Source organism: Podarcis cretensis, assembly GCF_951804945.1.
Source record: "Podarcis cretensis genome assembly, chromosome: 9".
Classification (NCBI taxonomy): Eukaryota; Metazoa; Chordata; class Lepidosauria; order Squamata; family Lacertidae; genus Podarcis; species Podarcis cretensis.
The window spans coordinates 59,410,072-59,436,192 of NC_137178.1; the positions used below are offsets into that span (position 1 = coordinate 59,410,072).

At 44.1% G+C, this 26,121-nt stretch overlaps 1 protein-coding gene across 9 annotated transcripts in view; it reads left to right on the forward strand.

Moving 5' to 3' along the window:
* LIMCH1 (LIM and calponin homology domains 1) overlaps positions 1 to 26,121 on the forward strand; it is a 217,692-nt gene that overhangs the window by 109,614 nt on the left and 81,957 nt on the right. For all 9 annotated transcript variants that reach the window (XM_079989583.1, XM_079989578.1, XM_079989581.1 and 6 more), the window contains exons 4-5: positions 13,219 to 13,325; positions 21,212 to 21,242. In XM_079989583.1, coding sequence (XP_079845709.1) covers positions 13,219 to 13,325; positions 21,212 to 21,242 — 138 coding nt within the window. The remainder of the gene's footprint in view (positions 1 to 13,218; positions 13,326 to 21,211; positions 21,243 to 26,121) is intronic.

Below are 26,121 nucleotides of genomic sequence, written 5' to 3' on the forward strand. Positions count from 1 at the left end.
CAGCTTCTAACATATATCAAAACATAATAATATATTAAGCATTAAACAAAGCTTCCCCATACAGGATTGCCTTCAGACAGCTCAGGGGTCGGATAACTCTGTACCCACCAACATTTCTCCAGTGAAAATATGGAAAATATAGGAGTCATTTTGGACTCACAGCTGTCCATGGAGGTGCAGGTTAATTCTGTGTCCAGGGCGGCTGTCTACCAGCTCCACCTGGTACACAGGCTAAGACCCTACCTGCCCGCAGTCTGTCTTGCCAGAGTGATGCATGCTCTAGTTATCTCCAGCTTGGACTACTGCAATGTGCTGTATGTGGGGCTACTTCTGAAGGTGAAGGAAATTAGCTGCTATCCTATCTTTAAAAGACACCTGAAGGCAGCCCTGTTTAGGGAAGTTTTTAATATTTAATGCTGTACTGTTTTTAACATTTGGTTGGGATCCGCCCAGAGTGGCTGAGGAAATTCAGCCAGATGGGTGGGGTATAAATACTAAATTATTATTAAATATTTTTATTATTACTTCCTAAGGAAAAGCAGGACATTCTGGGATCAAATGAGAAACTGGGACGGTTTCTCTAAATCAGGGGCGTCCCGGGGAAATAGGGACACTTGGAGGGTCTGTAAGTAGTTTGTCGGCATTGATGTTAACAGTGGTTTGAGGTGGGTGTTAAGAAAGGAGGGGAGATTTTCTCCTGGGAAGGGGTAGTACATTTGGGGCAGGAGTGCACATTCCCAAGGCAGGCCTCCAGGTTTGCTAACTGCCATTTGCAGGCAGCCATTGTTCTGTCCTGGCTCATTTCTAATTGGTATTCTCTGCCCCTCACTCTTTTTAGTTCTTTACAAATAAGCAGCAGCAAAAAAGACTTGCGTTAAAACCCTTTTGCTGATTTAGCTTGACCCCAGCCCCTTTTCTCTCTACATTCCCCTCTCTACCCACCCCCATCTTTACCAAACAGCTTTCATAATTTTTTTAAAAAATGTTACATTTGAAAGTAGAATTAAATTCAAAGTAAGGTGTGAAAATATGCCCAGTTTGCACAAACCAGATAGCAAGAGTTGTTGCTGGTTTTTTTTAATGTTAAGCATGGAATATGCACCGCTCAGCCCTGCGCTGAGAAAATAAAATGGCTGCAATCTAGCATATGGTTATGCATACTTAAATCCCATTTATTTAACTAACCTAGTGCTGGATTGTGGCCAGTGCCTTTCACTGTTGCTTAGGACTCAGCTTATGGAAATAAATGAGAAAAGGGGGGAATCATTGAGTCATCTGACAGCAGCTGTTTTGAACAGAAAAGGAGCCTTGTCAGAAAAACTCCTCAAAGCAAATTTCTTTCTTGGTCCCAGTCTTTTTTTCATAATGGATATGAGCCCAGAAAAGTCCTTTTACAAAGTTACATGGAGTAGAAATGCCAGAATTTCCTGTAGGTTTTAATTCCCACCCTTCCCTTCCCTTCCCCAGAAGATACCAGGGACATTTCCCTCCCCCCTTTCTTTTTTGTTGCAGCACAGGCTGTGAAAGTGCGAAGCTGTTCCTAAATTTGGACTATTAGCTGCTTAATGCTGCTTAAGCTTCATGTCAGCAAATGTATGGCTACTTTGAGAAAGCTTTTATCTGTGCACACGTGAAGGATGACTAAAAAGAAAAGCAAACTAAGGAAAAGAAGAGTAACTAGAAATTGTGTTTCCTGTCCAATGTTGCACCTTTGTACATCTCCTTCTGTCCACCTGCCGTCTCCTCCTAAACTACTTTCCTAGCCCCATAGCGAGGGGAAGGGAACAATGCTATTGGTCCTTTGCTTTTGCTGCTTCCTCACTGGAATTTCATAGGGGAAGACCCCACAGAAATGTGACTTTCATCTGGAGGCTTTAATGTCTTTGTCGTATCAGGAACCTGGCACCAGACCTCTCTGTCTTCTCACACCATTTACTTGATCACAATCCCCGGAGCGAATTGATGAGTAGCGTCTCAACATGTTGCTACAGTAAAAGGTTGCTTGGCAATGGATGGACACCTCAGACTTATCTGCTCATGTGTTGTAGCCCTGGATATAGCAGGAGCATTAAAGAAAATATAGCACTAATAGGATAGCTCAGTTGGTAGGACATGAGACTCTTAATCTCAGGGTCGTGGGTTCGAGCCCCATGTTGGGCAAAAAGATTCTTGCATTCCAACTCTATGATTCTAATTGATAATCTAAATGTTGTGTTACGTGCGGGGGAAGCATCCATGTTTTGATGGCTAAGGATTCATGATTGCTATGTGCAGGGCTTTTTTTCAGCGGGAACTCACCGCACCGCACTTCCGGCACAGAAAAGCCCTTTTACAAAGTTACGTGGAGTACAAATGCCAGAATTTCCTGTAGGTTTTAATTCCCACCCTTCCCTTCCCCAGAAGATACCAGGGACATTTATCCCTGCTTACTTTTTTGTTGCAGCACAGGCTGTGAAAGTTTGAAGTTGTCCATAAGTTTGGACTATTAGCTCAGGTGGGTGCCGTTGCCATTATAAGAGATCAAGGGAGGCGTTCATGGTGAATTGCAGCACCTCTTTTTCTAAGGAAAAAATAGCAGTGGTTTTGTGTAAGAGATGTGGGAAGGACTGGTCAGGAGTGAATGTTGACACCCAGAAGTGAGCAACAGTCAGCCTCACAGCTGTATAGACCAGGGATGGGGAATCTGTGGCACTCCAAATGTTGTAGGACTCCAACACCCATCATCCCTTAACCAGCAGCTATGCTGACTGGGGCTGTTGGGAGCTACAGTCTGACAATATCTGGTGGGTTGCAGAATCCCCATATCTGGTATAGATGCATCACTGAGCAGGACTTGGAGAGGTAATTTCGATCTTGCTGAACCAGGGTAAAGGTAAAGGGACCCCTGACCATTAGGTCCAGTCATGGCCGACTCTGGGGTTGCAGTGCACATCTCGCTTTATTGGCTGAGGGAGCCGGCGTACAGCTTCCGGGTCATGTGGCCAGAATGACTAAGCCGCTTCTGGCGAACCAGAGCAGCGCACGGAAACGCCGTTTACCTTCCCGCCAGAGCGGTACCTATTTATCTACTTGCACTTTGACGTGCTTTCGAACTGCTAGGTTGGCAGGAGCAAGGACAGAGCAATGGGAGCTCACCCCGTCGCGGGGATTCGAACCGCCGACCTTCTGATCGGCAAGTCCTAGGCTCTGTGGTTTAACGCACAGCGTCTCCCACGTCCCACTGAACCAGAGTGAAAAAACAGTCTACCTTCTGGACATTTGGCTTCCTATTGCTAGTCATTCTGCGTAGTTTGTGTGAGAGGGTGTGTGCATGCATATGCAATCCCATTTCCACAAGAAAGAAACAAAATCTTACTTATAGATAATCTGTACTTTTAAGATCCAATCAAGAGAAATGTGTGCATGAGAGAGAAAGAGGGGGAGAGATCCTTGCCCACACATCCAGAGTTTGGCCGGCCATTTCCATAACAGCAGTTCCCACTGCAGAAAAGCCAAGTCCTTTTTTCTCTCCTAGCTTACAAAAGCCGCTTGTCTCTTTGATAACCGGAGCTTCTGCATTGAGAACAGCCCAAGGTTCTCATCTACACTTTCAAGTTCCCTTCTTTGGTTCCATCTGTTGCTTTGCAAATTCGACTGGCTCAGATATTGGGAGAGAATTCCAATATGGGAGAACCGTGTTTAGATTAGAAGGGCTTTTGGTTAACTGCTGTTTTTCTGGGTAAAGAGAAATAGCTGACCAGGGCAAGTGATAAACACACAGCTGAAGGCAAAACAACTCAGGCTGCTTTGCCCTGATCATTTTGGCACTCCTGCCTCCTGAAGGGTCACAGGAAGAGCCTAATGAAGAAAAACATCTGATGGGAGCTGCTAACAGTATTATGAAATGCACAGCTTGAAATGTCCCAAGTTCTTCCTTTGTTCTTATGCTACCAGTGATTAAGTGAGCTTCATTGTTTTGCAGCATCTCTGGATAGTCTTAAGGGCTGCTGCGTATGTTACACTTGGCCTGGAGAGATCAGCCACAAACATGGTTTTGTGACTGTCAGGGTATAGCCTGTGGATTCTTGACGGTGTACACTAAAAACCCATGGCAGTCGCTGCCAGGAACATCCAGGAGGAGTATGGCTATTCTCCACATGCCTGCAGCAAACCATGTACCAGGGATCACTTGCTCAAGGGATGTTGGATTTGGATACTCCATACTCCATCATGACTGCCTGCCAGTGGAAAGAGCCACTGATGCCCTAATCCCGTTTTCAGCTCCCTGGTGCAGCTGGCTAGAAGGAGGTACTGCAGAATGCCAAGTGGGATGATCAGGCTGAACCTTGCTAGCTCAACAGCTGCTCACAAAACAGAAGGGACAACTCCAGTGGTGCTTCATCTTCTCCTGTTAAACCTGCCGTATCTCCTTAAGCTGGGCAGATTGTTTCTTCGTAGAATCAAAGGGATCCCGAGCAATGTAGGAATCTCAAGTAGATCACCACCCTTCATGGGAGCCTGTTCCACAGCTGAACAGCTCTTACTGTCAGAAAGTTCTTCCAGATGTTTAGTTGGAATCTCCTTTCTTTTTAACTTGATTTCGTTGGTTTGAGTCCTGCCCTCCAGAGCAGGAGAAAACAGTCTTGCTCCATCCCTTGAGATATTTGAAGGTGACTATCATATCTCCTCCCATTCTCCTCTTTTCCAGGCTAAACTTTGACCCTTGATTATCTTGGTTGCCCTCCTCTGCACACATTCCAGCTTGACAACATCCTTCTTAAATTGTGGTGCCCAGAACTGGACACAGTACTCCAGGTGTGGTCCGACCAAGGCAGTATAGAGTGGTGCTATTACTTTCCTTTATCTATACTTGTGTTGATGTACAGCAGATATTGAATTGTTGCTAAGTTCCTTGCCTTCCTGTCTGCCTTGCCTTGCTTCACTCCACAGACCAGACTTGCCCAACCTGGTGCCCTCCAGATCTTTAGGGCTACAGCTCCCATCAGTTCCCACCGGCATGGCTAATGGTTAGGGGTTGGGAGTTGTAAATCCAAAGTATCTATAGGGATGCAGGCTGGGGAAGACTCTCTAACTTGAGTTACAGACCATCTGTTGCGTTACAGCCAGGCCCTTGCCTTCAGACCCCAAAATATCTCACTAGAGAGCATCTTATGATAGGGCTGCCATAAGCCCAGGTTTCCCCGGATACGCCCAGGAATCGCTCAGAAAAATGGCATCCGGGTGGATTTTTGCTGAACTAGCAAAATGTCTGGTGAAACCCGGACATATGGCAAGTAGGGTGATTTTTTTTTTAAAAAAATCAAAATCAAAGAAAAGCCCCTAAATGATTTTTTTTTTTTTGGAGGGGAGATGTTCCCCCCAAAAACTCAACAACTCTGTCAGGATTTTCACTTTTTGGAATATGGCTAGACTGGTGATTGGGAGCCGCCACCGAGACCATATAACTCCGGTCTTGAAAGACCTGCACTGGCTCCCAGTACATTTCCAGCACAATTCAAAGTGTTGGTGTTGAACTTTAAAGCCCTAAATGGCCTCGGTCCAGTATAGCTGAAGGAGCGTCTCCATCCCCACCTTTGAAGGTGACCCGGAATCTGCAATTAATCCAGAATGCAGCAGCTAGACTTGTGACTGGGAGTGGCTGCCAGGACCACATAACACCGGTCCTGAGAGACCTGCAATGGCTCCCAGTACGTTTCCGAGCACAATTCAAAGTGTTGGTGCTGGCCTTTAAAGCCCTAAACGGCCTCAGTCCTGTATACCTGAAGGAGCGTCTCCACCCCCATCGCTCAGCTGAGATCCAGCGGCAAGGGCCTTCTGGCGGTTCCCTCATTGCGGGAAGTGAGGTTACAGGGAACCAGACAGAGGGCCTTCTCGGTAGTGGCGTCCGCCCTGTGGAACGCCCTCCCTTCAGATGTGAAGGAAATAAGCAGTTATCTTATCTTTAAAAGACATCTGAAGGCAGCCCTGTTTAGGGAAGTTTTTAATATTTAATGCTGTATTGTTTTTAACACTTGATTGGAAGCCGCCCAGAGTGGCTGGGAAAATCAGCCAGATGGGCGGGGTATAAATACTGAATTATTATTATTATTATTATTATTATTATTATTATTATTATCTCCCATCAGATGTCAAAGAGAAAAACAACTACCAGACTTTTAGAAGACATCTGAATGCAGCCCTGTTTAGGGAAGCTTTTAATGTTTAATAGGTTATTGTATTTTAATATTGTGTTGGAAGCAGCCCAGAGTGGCTGGGGAAACCCAGCCAGATGGGCGGGGTATAAATAAATTATTATTATTATTATTATTATTATTATTATTATGGCAACCCTATCTTGCGATGCATATGACGTGTCATAGAATCATAGAATTATAGAGTTGGAAGGTGGCCACAGAGTCCTCTAGCCCAGCCCCACAATGCAGGAATATTTTGTGCAACATGAGGTTCAAACCCATAGCCTCGAGATTAAGATGCTCTCCAGTACTTCTTGCATATAGAAAACTAGATAGTCAAGAGATGCTGGAGCAGAACCTAAGGGCAGGCATTTATTTTTTTATAATTATTTTATTTTTAGATTGGGAAGTGCAGTTCTCTTCTTCTTCTCCTCCCCCACTGCCTGAAATCTGAAGTGGTACAGTCCTAGCAGCTTTACTTATTCCAAATGTTTATGGATCAGCTCTTAGCAGGGAACATTTGACCCTTCTTGCCCACTCCTTCTGCTGCCCCACAAGGACAGTAGTATACTAGCACTTGCTGTCGGGGGCTATAGAAGGAGAAATTCCACCTGCTTTAAACCCCCCCTTACTTTCTATGCAATGATATCCGAAAGCATCCCTTTAGCTGGAGCCTTGACTCTTGGCACACCTGTGAAAATTATTTATTCATTGTCATGTTTTGATAGTGGGATTCAAATCTAAATACGACTGTGGGGTGTAGCTCACCCCACCTTGTTGGTCACAGTTGTGTGTGTGCTTTCTGGTCAATCCATCCTGCCAGCAAGTTAGCATCAGATTGAATTGGTAATTTGTTCCGGTTGGCCTCAAATGCTCTCTCTTTCTCTCTCTCTTTTTTGTCCATAGTTTTTATCTGATCACAAATTAAGCACTTAATTTTTCATGAATGCCATTACACAATCTCTCAAACAGTGTCTCCCCCCCCCCCCCCAGTGTTTTAATGCTTGTTTTAGACATATGAACTGGCTTAAAGAGTAGATTTTGACATGATTTTGAAGGAACTCTTTTAGTTGAGGCTTCTCAGGAGAAGATCACAATACCTTGGAAAGTTTCCCTTGAAAAGACAAAAACAAAAATAAGGGGCGAAAGCTGGAAGTTGTCCTCTTTGTTCCTCAGGAAAAGTCTTGTGTAAGCAAATCTTTGGTACAATAAATATTTTTAAAAACTTAATAATTCATAAATCACATAAGGAACATAGGAAAATTATAATTCTTGCTCTCTAGAATCCGCTGTACATTTTAGAAAGTTGTTTGTTTGCCATGCATGTGGGCACTACTAAAGTCCTCACAACCCAATTTTGCAGGCTGGTTCCTGAGATCAAGGAGCAGGTTCTGCCTATGTCTGAATACAGCTAGATGCCATGGAATTTGAAGAACTGTACTGGTTTTAACCCTGGTTGCAAAACTACAGTGATTTTTTGGGGGCACTTTGCGGCCTAGGACCCATGTACCTACGGGACCGCCTCTCCTGGTATACCCCACGGAGGACCTTAAGGTCCACAAATGACAACATTTTGGAGGTCCCAAGTTGCAAGGTGGTTAGATTGGTCTCAACTAGGGCCAGGGCCTTTTCAGTACTGGCCCCGACTTGGTGGAACGCTCTGTCACAAGAGACTAGGGCCCTGTGGGACTTGACATCTTTCCGCAGGGCCTGCAAGACAGAGCTGTTCTGCCTGGCCTTTGGTTTGTACGCAGTCTGACCCTTATGTTTCCCTTCCCTTATGGTTTTGATCTATGGCCTACTTTTAAAATGAAGCTGCATTTTAAATGGCATTTTAACCTGTATTTTAAATTGGTGGGTTTTTTTCCTATTATGTTTTTACTGTAATTTTAAATTTTACTGGTGTTAGCCACCCTGAGCCCGGCTCTGGCCGGGGAGGGCGTGGTATAGATAAATTTTATTATTATTATTATTATTATTACTGCTACTACTGTAATTGTTAATTACCTTCGTAATTGTTAATTACCTTCATATTGCTACAAGAATTACGAAAATATCTTTAGTTTGTCGGTTTTGCTGTTATTTCAAAAGTAGTAAGAAAATTGTTATTGAACAAGAAGTTGTTGTTTGACGAATTTTCCCGTAGGCTTTGTTTTATATAATGCTGACACACACAAAAGCTGCAAAACCCTGAGTGGGAAATGTTTAAAGTGTGGCTATCCCACAGCAACACAATTTTGTTTTGTTGGAGTTGGCAGGGGTGGAGGGTGCCTAAACTATTAAGAGATTATGGTTCGCATTCTTTGGCTTGTAAGAAGTAGATGTTTAATTTTAAAAGAGAAAAGGAATCTGTTGCTCTTCCCTTTCGTAGGTCGTGAACTTGAGCAGGAATGAACCCAACTTCTTTTTCTGGGCAGCTGTAGCTACTTCACTGCTTGCCATTAGGGAATAACGATTTGGTAGGCGTGTGGTGGCTACTGGCAGGCCTCTCTGGTTTGCTCTCGAGGAGACCATCTTCAGTGGGTATAATGGATACGCTTGAAGGTTGGCTGTCAAATGAAAGATAACGTTGCTTAATTTGACGGGGAGGGGGAAAGCACAAGGCGAGAAGGAGGAAATATAGCTGCGTTAATAACAGCCCCGTGTTTTAAAAGAAGCTTTTTAAAACTTGCCGGCTGGCGATGCAGTTCATGTTCAAGCATTTTATGTGGTGTTCATTGTCATCTTGAAATGTCTACTTTTCAACACTTGTCAACTTTTCCCTTTTCTTGCGAGGAATCCTATTCGGAATAAGGGAATTTCCCTTTAAAAAAGGGAAACGTTGACAGCCATGGCAAGGAGAGCTTCCTCTTGTGGGTGGTGGTTTCGTGTGGTTGCTTTGTCCGTTATTGTTATGTACTGAAGTTCTCACCCTGGGCCAGCAGGGGGATACTGTAGATAGTTCAGGTCCACATATGCAAATAAGGGATTGAAAGTGACGTTCAGTGATTGGATAGTTACAGAAAGTTGCTACAGTTAGGTTGTACTGGAGCTCTATATAAGCAGGCTGGCTGAACCCTTCAGTTCAGTTCAGTTCTGGCCTGTGAATAAACAAGAGCTGTTTGGAGAATCGTTGTGTCGTCTGATATGTTCACCCACAACTTAACAGTTATGCTCTATGATTTTGGTCCCCTTTATACTGTTACAGGTTTGGGGTACCAGTGTTTGGGAGAGCAAAAGTGCCCACGATTCTAAGGAGTTAGTGGATGTTAGAAATTACCGGATGCTAGAAATTACTCAGTGCTGAGAGTCCTCCCCTGGAATGCTATTTGTTTAGCATGGCAAATGTGTTGATAGCTCATCAAAGGAAGATGCTTGGGTCTGGGAAACTGAGGTTGCCAGGGTAACAGGGGCGTGATGGTACCCATTTAAAAAACAGAGGTCTGGAGAAGGGGAGCAAGCTTACAGAAGGGGAGGGGTTGCGTTTGGCAAGGCATTCTGGGAAGAATGTAGGAGGAAGTAGGAGAACTCCATGTGGCGATGGCTGGAGGAGGCTGCACCGAGAGACCAGGGGTCATCATGACTGGCTGCTGCTCTGGAGCCAGTCTTGCTGAAGCTATGAGAGGAGCAACGAGGGATTATCTTAGGCCATAATGTTCTACACCCCCTGCATCAAAGGCTTCCAGCTGTAAAGATGTGTACAATAAACCATATTTCTTAAAGACACTAGATTCTGCTGTTCCTTGCTTTCCCAATGGAAACACAACCCTGAGTGAGTGTCTGGAACTCTCTGGAATCTCGCTACCACTCGGCAGAGACTGGGGCTGGTGCACAACCTCTGCAACACTACATTCCTGTATCTGTGTGAAGGGTAGTTACCGTATTTTTCGCTCTATAAGACGCACCAGACCATAAGATGCACCTAGTTTTGGGAGGAGGAAAACAAGAAAAAATAATATTCTGAATCTCAGAAGCCAGAACAGCAAGAGGGATCGCTGCGCAGTGAAAGCAGCAATCCCTCTTGCTGTTCTGGCTTCTGGGATAGCTGCGCAGCCTGCATTCGCTCCATAAGACGCACACACATTTCCCCTCACTTTTTTGGAGGGAAAAGTGAGTCTTGTAGAGCAAAAAATCTCTCGCACCACAGTGGTAATGTCTGCAAGATCTCTGATCTCTGATCTCCTCATAGGTGGAGGGCAAGAATGGGAGCCATCCCTATCCTTTTGTTCCCCATTTGAGAACACAACTGCTGAGGTGTGTATGGTGGATATTTGACCAAAAATGGAAAGAAGAAGAAGTCTTGACGAAAGAAGAATGGATATGAAAACTTGTGGAATATGCAGAAATGGCAAAACTTTACGGGGGGGGGGGGGAAAATAAGAAATCAAGATTTCAAACTTTTTATAAAAGAATGGAAATGGGTTGTTGAATATTTACAAACTGTAAACAGCTAAGAACATTGGCAGGAATATTGTAATAACCTGCAGTTTTATAAGAGTATATCTTTCAAGGAGATGAATAAATAATTCATTCATTTGTTAATAAGTTATTAAAGTTAATTAGGAATATGCAGGAAAGATTAAAAAATAAATTTAAGGAACCACAGAAAGAGGGAAGGGGAGTTTTGGAATGTTAAAATAATTGTAAAACTATTGAAATGTATATAACTGAAAATCATATATATATATATATATATATATATATATATGGAGTGTATGATGGGACCCACCTATTCGTTGAGTGTTTCCAAATGTTACCACATGTTTCAGTGCTCCACCATGTAAAAAGAAAAAGCACTGTGTACCTAGCCTAGCTGGCCTGATGCTCTTTTGAGAGATACAATTTCAATAAATCATGATAAAATAAATAACAAATAATGCTGTAAACACACTTGTACCTAACTTTTATTCCCTTTTTAGATTGGTTCTGATCAGCAAAATATCTAAACCTGACCATTCTACTCAAAATACCACCAAGGAAGCATTCCCCTCCCTGCACAAATACACACAGAAATCTAATTTCATCCATAAAGGTCTTTAGAAAATTTTTGTAGATAGCAAGAAGGAAGCCTGGGGAAAGTGGAGAGATTCTACATCAAAGGGAGATTCTTTCTGCAACCCTTCAGATTGACTGTGGTTTAGGGGCAACACGTTGGATTCGAACAGGAAGCTTAGGGTTTTTTGAATCCCTGCTCAGCTATAAATGAATCTTGTTGTGGGTGTCTTTGGCTGTCACTTATCTCACAAAGTGACTGTGAAACTAAAACAGGATGGTTCATGTGTAAGCTGCACCGGGAGATGGGCGGAACGAAACGTAATAAACATTTCCCCCTCTCCAATTGACATTAGTGTAGCTGTCATTCCCCTTGCAGAATGCTGCGGGGTTCGGAGGTAAAGGAGGAAAGGTGGAAAACAGACAAAAGTTCATAAGCATACACTTCCTTCTGTGGAAGAAGGACTTGTTTCTTGTAGCCCTTGCCTTCACTTTCTGGCTTCTGGACTAGGGGCTGAATTCAGAGAACATGGAAGTCTGTAAAAGTTCAGTCTAGGATTTTTGCAGCGAGGCTGGCAGTGACTGCAAGCTGTGAGTGTGCTGATGCTGGCATGCCAAATGCCATTGCGATTAGTGAACTGATCACTGCACACTGAAATAATAAAGAGTGCAACTCTTGCGAAACTGTAGAAGTACAAAACAAACAATGAGGTTGAAAAGGAACAGACAAGCTCCAAAGGAGGGACAGTTTTCCTCAGTAAGTCCCTGGTTATGCAAAAGAAATCCCAGTGGTAGCTGAGACTTAAAGAAGAGTTAACAATTGTCTTCCCTCTGGAGTTATTTTGTTTTGTTTTGTTTTTGTTTTACATTAAATAGATGGAGGGCCAGCTGAAAATAAATATCACAATATGAGTTTGACTTATTCTGTTGTCAAATCTGATTTGTATTTTGCACTAGCCATCGGGCAGAGATAAAACAGAAGTGGCTTCAGAATACAAGTTTGCAAATAAGTTACATTTTGCCACAATACAGACATGAATAATCAACCAAACCTATAAAGTATCTACCTGTGCTATAATTTTACAAGCAGCAAAAGCAAAAAATATGCCATTTATTTAGTCAAAGTGTCGTGGTGACACTCATTATCACCACTATGCTGAGTGAGTATTGCGCTTGTACAGTGGTACCTCATGTTAAGTACTTAATTCGTTCCGGAGGTCCATACTTAACCTGAAGCTGTTCTTAACCTGAAGCACCACTTTAGCTAAAGGGGCCTCCTGCTGCCGCCGCGCCGCCGGAGCATGATTTCTGTTCTTATCCTGAAGCAAAGTTCTTAACCTGAAGCAATATTTCTGGGTTAGCGGAGTCTGTAACCTGAAGCATATGTAACCCGAGGTACCACTGTACTTGAATTCTGGAGAGAAAACATAATGAAATCCACTCTTCTGTTAGCCAACCTAAGTCCCCCATACCTTCAAAAATCAATAGTTAAGGGGACTAGCCCTCCACTCTGGCCTACCCACTCTTATTGCACCATCTCTTCCAATATCTCACTGAGCTAGATATTTCAGATCACCCCACAAAGGATGTCACCTTCGTAGGCCTGTTATGTTTTTGTACAGTTGATGCATCTCAGGGTTCGAGTAAAAAACAAAGTAGATCCTGCAGGCCTGAAATTTGCCCAACCCTCTCTGCAAAAGGACGAGTGGGTCCTTTGCTTGTTCATAGGTAAAATTTGTGACCTCCTGTTCCTCACTTGCAAACTTCATAGATCTCTGGGTATATGTCTTGTGGTTCTTGTGGTTTTTATATAAGCTACAGTAGTCACAAAAATGTCACAGTTTTTTTCTACAAAGAATGAGGACCAGTGCAATCCCTGCAGCTATGGATAGATATGATGCATTTGAGTTTATATTTCAGAACTTTACTTTATTACATAACAAAGCTACATGTTGGGTCCAGATTTGGAAGACTAAGTAAACTAGGAATCATCCAGGTGATCTAGGTTAGGAAGGGGAAGGAGATAATCTTCTGTGATTACAAGACGACATCAATTTTGCTTGCTTCATTTCAGGACAATATTGCCTTGTTCTTAAGAGGCTGTAAGGAATTGGGGCTTAAAGAATCTCAGCTTTTTGACCCAGTAGACCTGCAGGACAACTCAAGCAAAGCAACAGTCAGGTAAGTAACACAACACCTACATTTCTGGAATTACATGCCTGCATTATATCTATAATATATTTTTTGCTATGTGGAAAGGGTGTAGAATTTCAAGATTCATGGCTTTCTCTAGCCTACTCTAGCTGCCGTATTCTTGTGCCAGTGGTAGCTCCTAACAAGGAACGGAGTGATCATTTTTTTAGCTGGACTATGGCAGTTTCACATTCATTCAGAAGTCTGCTCTGTCCCCATTTTCTCATCAACCTGAAATTCTTTTTTTTAAAAGAGCCATTTAACAATTCAAAAATTTGTATTTTATCACAAAATGATATTTAAATGCACATCTTATTTCAATATGTGCGTTTTATCATTTTAAAAACCCACAAATTTTTGGATTATTATTATTGTTGTTTTGAGCCAAGAACAGTAGTGGAAATTTGGAGGAGTGCAGAATCCGAATGAAAATCATGCTCTGGGGTTGTGCACCAGAAGAGCCAATTCATCTCTGCATCTGTGGACCTTCATAAACCTGCCAGTCTTCCCCTTCCCAGCCTTGTCCAGGTAAACTGCAGCAATGCCAGTGGCTAGAGGGCAGCACCATGGCTTCAACCCAACATGTGAGCTGCTACTGGCATAAGATTAAAAGTGGGCCTTCTGTTTCAGTCTGAGTTTAATAGCAGATCCCAGTGCAATTCTGGGCTGCATCAATAGGAGTATAGCATCTAGATCAAGGGAAGTAATAGTGCCACTGTATTCTGCTCTGGTCAGACCTCACCTGGAGTACTGTGTCCAGTTCTGGGCACCACAGTTCAAGAAGGACACTGGCAAACTGGAACGTGTCCAGAGGAGGGCAACCAAAATGGTCAAAGGCCTGGAAACGATGCCTTATGAGGAACGGCTAAGGGAGCTGGGCATGTTTAGCCTGGAGAAGAGGAGGTTAAGGGGTGATATGATAGCCATGTTCAAATATATAAAAGGATGTCACATAGAGGAGGGAGAAAGGTTGTTTTCTGCTGCTCCAGAGAAGCGGACACGGAGCAATGGATCCAAACTACAAGAAAGAAGATTCCACCTAAACATTAGGAAGAACTTCCTGACAGTAAGAGCTGTTCGACAGTGGAATTTGCTGCCAAGGAGTGTGGTGGAGTCTCCTTCTTTGGAGGTCTTTAAGCAGAGTCTTGACAACCATATGTCTGGAGTGCTCTGATGGTGTTTCCTGCTTGGCAGGGGGTTGGACTCGATGGCCCTTGTGGTCTCTTCCAACTCGATGATTCTATGATTCTATGACCCAAAGCAAAAAGAATGTGAAAAAAATGGTGTTGCATGAACGAAAATACAAATGGTGGCAACTGACTTTTGAATTGTGCATTCCACGTTTCACACCCTATTTAGCAGCATTTATGTTATTTAATTGATTTTTTGTTTCGTTTTATACATTCTGTAAGAGCTGTACAGTGGACATTGGTAAAAGTTGAGTTACAGCAGGGGTCAGGCCAGTCCACTGTCCCTCAGATCTTGTGGGGGGCTGGACTATATTTTTTTTTGGGGGGGGGGAATGAACGAATTCCTATGCCCCACAAATAACCCAGAAATGCATTTTAAATAAAAGCACACATTCTACTCATGTAAAAACACCAGGCAGGCCCCACAAATAACCCAGAGATGCATTTTAAATAAAAGGGCTCATTCTACTCATGTAAAAAAAACGCTGATTCCTGGACCATCCGCAGGCTGGATTTAGAAGGCGATTGGGCTGGCTCTGGCCCTGGGGCCGTAGTCTGCCTACCCATGAGTTAAAAGGTAAAGGTACCCCTGACCATTAGGTCCAGTCGCGAACGACTCTGGGGTTGCGGCGCTCATCTCGCTTCATTGGCCGAGGGAGCCGGCGTAAAGCTTCCGGGTCATGTGACCAGCATGACCAAGCCACTTCTGGCGAACCAGAGCAGTGCACAGAAACACCGTTTACCTTCCCACTGGAGCGGTACCTATTTATCTACTTGCACTTTGATGTGCTTTCGAACTGCTAGGTTGGCAGGAGCTGGGAAAGAGCAACAGGAGCTCACCCCGTTGCGGGGATTCGAACTGTCGACCTTCTGATCGGCAAGCTCTAGGCTCTGTGGTTTAGACCACAGTGCCACCCGCGTCCCCATACCCATGAATTAGAGGATCACTAAAGGGAGACCAGTTTTCTTGGCTTTTAAAAAAAGATCTGTGTGCTACACTCTACCCTGGACTCAGCGGCAGAGCATATGCCCGCGCTGCCCAGGATGGGGCGCACTCCCGAGGGGGGCGGAGCGTGCTCTTGAGGGGCGCGGGGTAGCCACTTGAGCACACAAAGCAGTGTGTGCTCCCTGCAGCCGGGGGCAGAGCAAGACGCCGATGGCGTACATTCGATGCGCCCCCGCCCGCAACTCCCAAGCCTTCCCCGAGCTGTCAAAATGAAGGGGAAAGGGGGTAACGCCGCTGGCAAAGTGGCGCAGCTCCCCCCTTCCCTCAATGGCTTGGGGTAGGCTTGGGAGTCGCGGGTGGGTGGCGTGCCAAATGTCTCCCCCCTCAGCAAAGGCACCTGGGGCGGTCTGCCCCCACCACACCCCACTTCCTCCGCCCCTGCCTAGACTGCTGCCAATGAAGCACTTCTTGTTGTAGTAGCAAAGGCAAGGGGGAATTCTTTTGTGCCCAGGAGCACAGGAACTGATCCAGGAAGGAAGAAGGTCTAAACATCATTGGAAGATGCATGTAACAAGAAAGGGGGCTCGGAAGCTGCTGAAAATGATGAGCAGGCCAAGCAGGACTGGTGCTTGGGTGGGTGACAGAACCCCATAATCAAAACGCTGGTTCATGGGTTCCCAGAGAGGTGCATAAAGGATGGTGCTACCAAGCAGTCGGGCATGTCAGAGATGTTATGGGGCATGGGAAGGAGGACCTCCTCCCCACATGGGCCTTGGAAAGTCCCAGTGAGATGAGCGAAAAGGACTGCCCAGCTCAGTGGAACCAGAATCCTGTGCAAAATATTTACTGTAGTTTTAACATTTTGCCTGGGGCACTGAAAGGTCTAAATTCCAGTCTTGATTAAAATATAACCTGATGCTTTGAAAATGTATGCTAGGGTGGTATTGAGATTAAAGCATTTGTTTGGGGGGGAAAGCAGCTTAAATTTATGGCACTTGTTCATATTTATGCTACCAATGCTTCTAAGTAGGCAGAGAAATTAAGTACCTTGTTGTTGCAGATTAAAGGGGCTTTCAAGATGGTTTATAGTGCTCATTAAAGGATCCTCAAAAGCTTGATGGCCCTATGATTAAACAAACCATCAGCTTTTGATGAAAATGGTAGACAGTGCGTCTGAGTGTGCATGAGAGGGAAGGAATTCAGCAAAATAGCTGTCCCTTGCCACCCACCCACTCATATACACACAGCAACAAACACTGCCATTCCAAAGTAGTGGGGATAAATAGCTATGTTTTTATTGGTGATGTTTATCCCTGCCGTTCTCCCAGTTTGCTCCAGCAAACACAGTTCCAATATGGTCTCACATTCAAGTTCTGTTCAGGCCCAGGGCTGCATCGATCACATTTGGATCATTCCCTGGAACAATCTAGTTTATCCAGCAAGGCTTAGTTGTGGAGTCCACCGATCACTGGGTCCACTCAGACAACTAAGGCCCTAGTTCTGAAAGTGTGAGTAAGAATCCCTTGTGAGAACTTGAAAAACACATGGGGCAGGGCTGAATCATTGGTAAAATCAATGCCAGCCCTAAGTAGTATCTGGAACTGAATGCAGAAACCTCATGATTGAGTTCCTACATTGATCCACTTTCTGGCTTTAGATCTTGGAGACTTGGCTGAAGAATTCATCTTTTCCATAGCAGACCTCATCTGCTCTTACTTCAAATAGCATGATTTTCCCAACACTTGATCTTGCCTATAGTGGGCTCTGCAGCTTTGGCAACATGATGATTGTGTTACCTAGAACTATGAGCCCTCCTTAAGAATACAATGGAACCTCAGTTCTTAAATGCCTTCGTTGTCGTATGTTTCAGTTCTCGAACGCCGAAAACCCAGAAGTAAATGCTTCCATTTTCGAATGTTTTTTGGAACCCCAACATGTGACGCAGCTTCCACTGAGTACAAGAAGCTCTTGTAACCAATGGGAAGCCGCGCCTCGGTTTTTGAATGTTTCGGAAGCTGAATGGGCTTCCAGAACGGATTTTGTTTGATAACCGAGGTACCACTGTAGAAGGAATTGGAAGCAAGTAACATTAGCTTCCTTTGGACATAGTATGGTCACCCATGAAGCCAACCCTTGCTAAAAGATCCTTCATGAGGTCCCTGGATGTCCCTCCCAGAAACCAAAAGCAGTTTTCTTGGGACTCCTGGTTACAGCTCCCCCTTTTCAGCACTAGCAGCTTTGAACCTTCCATGTATCTTAGGCCAGCAGAAGGGACCCTTCTCCCCAGCTTTCCTTTCAGGTCTCTGCATTCTAAACAAGTTTTGATTCAGGAACGTAAAATGGCTAAGAACCATGGTATTTTATTTGTTTCTCTGTTACCCCAGCGACTGCCCTTTATTTGCTCATATAGCATTTAAAAATGTGTCCCCACCCATCACCGCAACCTCTGGATTTCACTCAGCAGTGTAAATGCTGTTATCTGGAGGGTCACAGGCTGTGTTGTTTATCTAGACTTAGCTCAAGAGTCAAGTAGAAGCCAAATCGAATCAAATTGGCTGCTAGAGGAAGGTGCACTGACATCGGACGTCATCCCAGGTTCCTCTTGACTAGCTGTGACTTCCCACAAAATCTTAACCCAGCTGTTTCCCGGAAGATGAACTGTCAAAGAACAGTGGTCTTCTGTCTAACGCTCACATTCCTGACTTATGGCCCAAGCCTGTGCACTTCTGTACTTGACATGTAATACTGCCCATGGCATGCCAAATCCCATTTATGTCTGTGCAGGCGAGTGTTCATTGCGGACCCAGTCGCAGTGACCCCTCCACAGGGAGCAGGGCCTAGCCTGTGAAGGTGAGATAACTGGACAGGACAACGTTCTGGGATTTAAAAACATGGCCACAACTTTATTGATTTCAGATGTAGGTTGGACTTGGCTGAGGCACTCCTGGTGGAGGGCTGCTCATAACAGGGTCAGGCCCAGGATTAATGGTTCCTCCACAAGACACAGGTCTACACAGGTGACCCTCCTAGGGCACTGAAGGAAGCAGCTGCTCACCCCATGACTGGGTAAGCAGCCATTCCAGGCAAAGTACATAGAATGGGGCACAGATGGTTGTGATATTTTTGGGGGGTGGGTGGGATGGGAGCAGTGCCACTGAAAGGAGGCAGAATAACCTCAAAACATGACCGTGCAAGATAATAATAATAATAATTTTTTATTTGTTCCCCACCCATCTGGCTGTGTTTTCCCAGCCACTCTGGGCCGCTTCCAACAAAGATTAAAAATACCTCAAAATGTCACATGTCACAAAATGTCACATGTCTTCTAAATGTCAGGTAGTTGTTTATCTCTTTGACATCTGATGGGAGGGTGTTCCACAGGGTGGGCGCCACTACCAAGAAGGCCCTCTGCCTGCTTCCCTGTAACCTCACTTCTCACAGTGAGGGAACCGCCAGAAGGCCTTCGGCGCTGGACCTCGTGTCTGGGCTGAATGATGGGGCTGGAGATGCTTCTTCAGGTATACTGGGCCGAGGCCGTTGAGGGCTTTAAAGGTCAGCACCAAGACTTTGAATTGTGCTTGGGAATGTTGTGGGAGCCAATGTAGGTCTTTCAGGACCTGTATTATATGGTCTTGGCGGCCGCTCCTAGTCACCAGTCTAGCTGCCACATTCTGGATTAGTTGTAGTTTCCGGGTCACCTTCAAAGGTAGCCCCACGTAGAGCGCATTGAAGTAGTCGAAGCGGGAGATAACTAGAGCATGTACCACTCTAGCTATATTTGTGTGAACCAACACTGGAGTGGGGAAAGTAGCTAATCCCCAGCCATGACTACATTTTTACAGCCTTCCATGGGCTTCGGGGCAAAGATTTGGAGATGGGATATTCCTCTGCACGTGAAGTATCACTGTACAATTTTGTGCTCTGACCAGTCCAACAGCGGCACTTAACCCAGCTTCCTGCTAGGGGAGTCCCCACTGCTTACCAGGAGGGGTGAGGTGTCAGGGTGGGCAGGGCAGGGCAAGCACACCAGTGGAGCCAATTCGGATTTCCTGGTGGTGTGCTTGCACCATGCCTGCCACCTGGCCCTTCCTACTCCTTCAGCTGGTAACCTTGCCAGGAGGTCGGGTAAGTGCAGGGCATGGCAGATGCTCTCTGCTCCAGTGTACTCTTTGTTATAGGACAGGGGTCAGCAAACTTTTTCAGCAGGGGGCCAGCGCACTGTCCTACAGACCTTGTGGGGGCCGGACTATATTTTGGAAAAATGAAGATGTTTTATACATTCTGTAAGAGCTGTATAGTGGATATTGGTCTCAGCAGTAAAAGTTGAGTTAGAGCAGGGGTCAGGCCAGTCCACTTTCCCTCAGACCTTGTGGGGGGCCGGACTATATTTTTTTTTGGGGGGGGGGAATGAACGAATTCCTATGCCCCACAAATAACTCAGAGATGCATTTTAAATAAAAGCACACATTCTACTCATATAAAAACACAGGCAGGCCCCACAAATAACCCAGAGATGCATTTTAAGTAAAAGGGCACATTCTGCTCATGTAAAAACATGCTGAAACCCGGACCATCCGCAGGCCGGATTTAGAAGGCGATTGGGCTGGATTCGGCCCCCGGGCCTTAGTTTGCCTATCTATGTTATAGGAGTAGCTCTGACACCCGAACAGGGTACAGTGGTGCCTCGCAAGACGAAAAGAATCCGTTCCACGATTCTCTTCGTATAGCGGTTTTTTCATCTTGCGAAGCAAGCCCATTGACAGCTTAGCGGATTAGCGCTATTAGCGGTTTTAGCGGATCAGCTGATAAGCGACTTAGGGCTTAGGAAAAGGGGGGGGGAAGGGGAAAACCCCGCAGGAACTCGCAAGACATTTTCGTCTTGCGAAGCAAGCCCATAGGGAAATTCGTTTTGTGAAGCGCCTCCAAAACGGAAAACCCTTTCGTCTAGCGGGTATTCCGTCTTGCAAGGCGTTCGTCTTGCGGGGCACCACTGTACATTCTTGTCCTCATCTGTGCAACAACCCTGAAAGTAGCTAAGTGTTATCTCCCTACTGCAAATAGGAGATCAAGGCTGAGATAGTGATTTGCCTAAAGTCACCTGCAGACTTCTTGGCTAAGGTGAGATTTGCACCAGGGACCTCTCACTCACAATCTCAACTACTACACTAGCGTTGCATGAGCAAGCTGGATTTTACGACGCCTGAAAGACTAACGCATTTCTTATGAGCTACGTTAGGAAAGAGCCTGTTTCATTGGCAGACGGTGAAGATGGGAACATCCAGCCATTATTGGGACATGTTCCCATTTGTATGTCAGCAAACCAAGCTGAGTCAGTGGAGCTGGTGTCAAACCCGCAAATGGACAGCCTCTCTCTCACTGTCCACCTGATTTGTCATCCCTATAAACAAGTAAACACAAACAAAAGTTAATAAATTGAGCAAGACTATTTGCCTGTGTTTGTGTGTGTTTGAATTGGTTTAGTTCCACTGAGGAAGGACTGCTAACCTGCATTATTTTGTAGCTTTGTTGACTCTGGTAACATTGGGAGCATGTTTTCATGCTATAAACCAAATGAATGATTGCTCTCTATCTTCCCTTCATGTGTTTCTAACCAGCAGACACATCCTGCAGGCTTTTGTTAGGGGGAACATGTGACCGACTGCATAATACAAGCTCTTGGAAAGAGTTTCTCGTTTCTGATATTTCTCTCTCCTTTCTTGTTGTGCTTGCACATCCAGGAATCTTGACTGTAGCAGAAAGCTGAAAAATGTAAGTACTTGTTGCATGTTTCCCCCTCTCGCAGCTATGGATGGTTTTGTTGCCACAGACTGAGCTTGAAACGCAGATGTGGTTGTGTAGCTGAAAAGAGCTTTTGTGTGTTGGCATGCACTTTGTCTTGCTGCAATTCATGATCTGTGGTGCTGCTGTGGAAAGCTATCTTTGCTCCTGCTTCAGTTAGGAAATAGCTTAACTCCCTTAGACACCAGCAAGGTTTTTGGCTTTTGTTTAAACTATATTTAAAAAAACAAAACTATGATTGGTTTCCTTTCTGCTTTTGTTGCAAAGGCTAACTTGGATTTTTGTTAGGTTAATAGAGATGTGTCTGACACTTCAAGAAAAAGCTTTGATGTTTAAATCTAAATAGTGCTATAGAAACTTTGCAGGACTGTCACCCCCCCCCCCCATCACAACAGCAAACCTCCCTTCGTTTCTGTGTTGTTCTTGAGGGATTGTAGTTTCAAAGCAGCCTTTTCTAGTCAGTCGCCTTGTTGATTGAAACCAGTGACAGCAGGAACAGTTTGGGGATTGTACAGTGAGGAAGGAAACTTTAAATTCAGTTGGTCACAGAGTTAGATAAACTATCCAAAGCCAGACAAAACTTCTGGTTTTCATACTGTCAATTGTAAACTACAGAGAATTCAAGTTGCGTTTGGCTGACATCCTTGGAGACTCCAGGGAAATGCCAAGAACTTTCTGTAATAACTTTTCGAGCCCATAATCACAGCCACAGGTAAAAAGTCCACTGTCATTTTATCCTGCCCTTCCTGTCATCAGTATTGTAATTGTTTTTCCTCCAACAGTGCATGAGCCTTTTTGGAACAGTTGCATTCTGAAGTTGCTGTGAACAAGATTTACTAAAAGCCATTCATTGGCAGGTGTATTGCTTTTCAAAGAGACATTCATAAAGATAGATGTGCATATATAAAATACATACATCTAACTAACCTTCCCAACCAAAAGAGATTCTCAGTCAGGTCTACCAAATAAGAACCTGCGATTAAAACATTTCCATTTTCAATATAAGCCTAAATCCAAGCCTAGTAATAGCAGCAGACATTATTTACTCCTTTGAAAGCCTGGTGAGATTTTTTTTTTAAATAAAAAAAAATGGAAATACTTTCTAATATTTTGAAATGATGTCACCAAGCTTCTGCCTTTGGGGAGGAAACTCCATAATTATGTTTCCAGTGTTGCTGCTTTGTTGTTTTAATTAGATAATGACATTATACTTTACCTTTAAAAATGTTATTTGCTAGTTTGTTTTTTAATAATGTAAAGCCCTGTTCTGAATAGTTTGACATTGGACCTGATCCTAGGCATGCTTATTTACACAGACATTTCACTGAATTCAATGTGACTTAGCCCCACATTTGACAAAAGATTCCTGCATTGCCAGATGACCCTTGTGGTCCCTTTCAACTCTACAATTCTATGTTTCAATGATTCTACTCCCATGATAGGCCAAACTAGGCATTGATGGAGTTCTGTGTTTGGAGCACCTGATCCAATTTTCTGTCTGTAAAAGCAACCGTGATGTGGGAGGTCTGCCCTTCTTAGGTCTATGTCACAGCCCTGATTTTCTGGAACACCTATTAGTCAAAGAGGGTCTAAAACACATGTCTTAACTATTACATGGTTATACCCATGCAGTGCAGCTCTTTGTATGTTTACTTGGAAGTGATCGCCATTGAAATCGGGACTAGTCAATCAGTAAACAAACATATGATTGGGTTGTGTAAACTACAACCTCATGCTTACTTGAATCAACCCACTGAGGCTTACTTCCACATAAATGGCGGTGAATATATTTAGGATTATGCTTTAAATCTCATTGGGACTTACATCCTAGTGAAAGCACTTAGGATTGCAGCTGTAAAGGTCCTGACGAAAGAAGAATGGATACAAAAACTTATGGAATATTTAGAAATGGCAAAAGTTGCCGGAAAAGTAAGAAATCAAGATAACAAACTTTTTATAAAAGAATGGAAACGGTGTATTGAATATTTGCAAACAAAATGTAAACAGATAAGAACACTGGCAGGAATATTGTAATAACCTGCAGTTTTATAAGAGTATATAGTTAAAGTAGATGAATGAATGAATGTCAAGTTAATTTGGAATATGCAGGGAAATAAATTTAAGGAACCGCAGAAAGAAGAGGAAGAAAGTTGAGGTTTGAAATGTTAAAATGATTGTAAAGCCATTGAAAATGTATATAACTGAAAATCAACAACAACAACAATCATAATGGATTGCAGCTGTAACTTCCTACAGAAGTAGACTCCAGAGCACAGCCTCACCTCACGGCAAGCTTGATGGTTCATATGGAAGGGGCCAAAATACAGTGGTACCTTGGGTTAAGTACAGTGGTACCTTGGGTTACATACGCTTCAGGTCACAGACTCCGCTCAGCCAGAAATAGTACTTCGGGTTAAGAACTTTGCTTCAGGATAAGAACAGAAATCATGCTCTGGCAGCAGCGGGAGGCCCCATTAGCTAAAGTGGTGCTTCAGGTTAAGAACAGTTTCAGGTTAAGAACAGACCGGCCTCTTCCTCCTGTTGCCATTGCCAGGAGTCTCAGCTTCGCAGCGGGTTCCGGATTCACGTCACGGGCTGGATTTAGGACCCGGGTGAGCCTGATCTGGCCCAGGGACCGTAGCTTGCCAACCCCTGCACTAGTCACTGGGAACAACAAACCACGATCCATGGCTTAGCCTTATATCCAAACCCAGGTATTGTGGTTTGTCTGACTCCAAACAAACCATGGTATTAAGCCAAGGTTTGTTACTGGCCTACTAGTTGGCCTTGTTTGAGTGAAACAAACCATGACCCCTGTTTTAGATATAATGCTAAACCAGGAATTGTAGTTTGTTAGTTCTGCTGGCTAGATCTCTTACGTTCACAAGTAAACCATGGTTTGCTTGTGATGTGCAAACCAGGGCATTGGGTTTGTAAAAAATGCACTATAGGGAATTCAGGTGATAAATATGAATGTCACACAGTTGGCTCTTAATTTTGATTGTAGTTAAAGCAAATTGCGATAACTCAGGCTACAGTGCTATGCTCCAGTCCCACTGGAGTCCATGGAGCTTACTTCTGAGTAGACACATATCAGATTGGACTGTCAACATATGGTTCAGTATGTCTGAATACAAGAAAAACATCAACACTCCAAGCTAACTCCTACCTAATAAAAATATGTTATCAGGAAATGAATTATGAAAACTTTGGCTTCCTAAGCAGTATAATAGTGGAACATTTTCAGTTCAGACCATTATATATAGATGTGCACCCCAGCCCACAGTCTCCAGAGAATTTGTTTCTGTGAGTGGAAGTTTCCTGTCAGTTATCTGATGTTTATCTAGACTGATTCCAAGCATTGCACCTGGTGTTACTAAATAAACAGGAAAACCACTTTATGTAATAAATGCAACAGACGATTACATTAATGATTGCATTTTTTAAAAATAGAGAGTTCTCACAAAATTAATATATCTCCCTGATTATGTATGGTTCATCTAAACTAACATTCTTGTTAAGTTACTTTTCACTGAATTCTTTCCCTTTACTGTCCCAGGACTAATTGGGAGTTTTTCTTCCTATATATATATCCTGCATGTGGAAATCCCGTCTTGTGCTTTTAATTTTCCTCTTAAGACGATGAAGAATATATGCAATTGACCTCAGAAAGGGGTGATGGGAGGAAAGATCTTTAAGAATGGGGAACGGGTGGGGGTGGAATTCAGACATAATGGTTCTGACATACAACCACTGTAGATTTCCTGATTTTCATCAACTGATCTGGACCAGACGGCAAGATTGTGCACTCCCTCCTTATCTACATCCCTTTTGAGTGTGAATTCTCTCAACCTTCTCTGTCATTCCTAACCATGGTTAACACCGACCATCTTAACTATGGTTTTCAGCTGGTTGGCAAATTCTGGCTGAGGTGGAATCCTGGTTAACCTGAACCATGCTTAAAGCTGGCGGGAGAACGTGCTGAGAGCTATGCTATCAAATACAGCTAGTGTAGGGGTTAAGAGAGAATGAAATATGAGTAGAGAAATCTGGATTCAGTTGAAAGCGCTCACATGGACCTCTAAAGCTCTAAAATGCCTTGGGGTCAGTATACTTTTTCCATATACATCTGCCTAGACCCTAAGATCTTTGTTGGAGACAAACCCTAGTAATGTGAGATGGGGAGTCAAGGAAAAGGCCCCTTTGATAGCAGTACCCAAATTATTGAGTGCTCTTCCTGGAGATGCTTGCCTGGCTTCTACATTAGGTGAAGATCTCTTTATTAGAATATAAGAAATGATAATGATAATGATAATAATAATAATAATAATAATAATAATAATAATAATAATAATTTATTATTTGTACCCCGCCCATCTGGCTGGGTCTCCCCAGCCACTCTGGGCGGCTTCCAACAAAGATTAAAAATACATTAAAACATCACACATTAAAAACTTCCCTGAACAGGGCTGCCTTCAGATGTCTTCTAAATGTCAGGTAGTTGTTTATCTCTTTGACATCTGATGGGAGGGCGTTCCACAGGGCGGGCACTGCTACCGAGAAGGCCCTCTGCCTGGCTCCCCTGTAGCTTTGCTTCTCGCAGTGAGGGAACCGCCGGAAGGCCCTCGGCGCTGGACCTCAGCGTCTGGGCAGAACGATGGCGGTGGAGACGCTCCTTCAGGCATACTGGGCTGAGGCCGTTTAGGGCTTTAAAGGTCAGCACCAACACTTTGAATTGCGCTCGGACATGTACTGGGAGCCAAGGTAGGTCTTTCAAGACAGGTGTTATGTGGTCTCGGCGGCCGCTCCCAGTCACCAGTCTAGCTGCCGCATTCTGGATTAGTTGTAG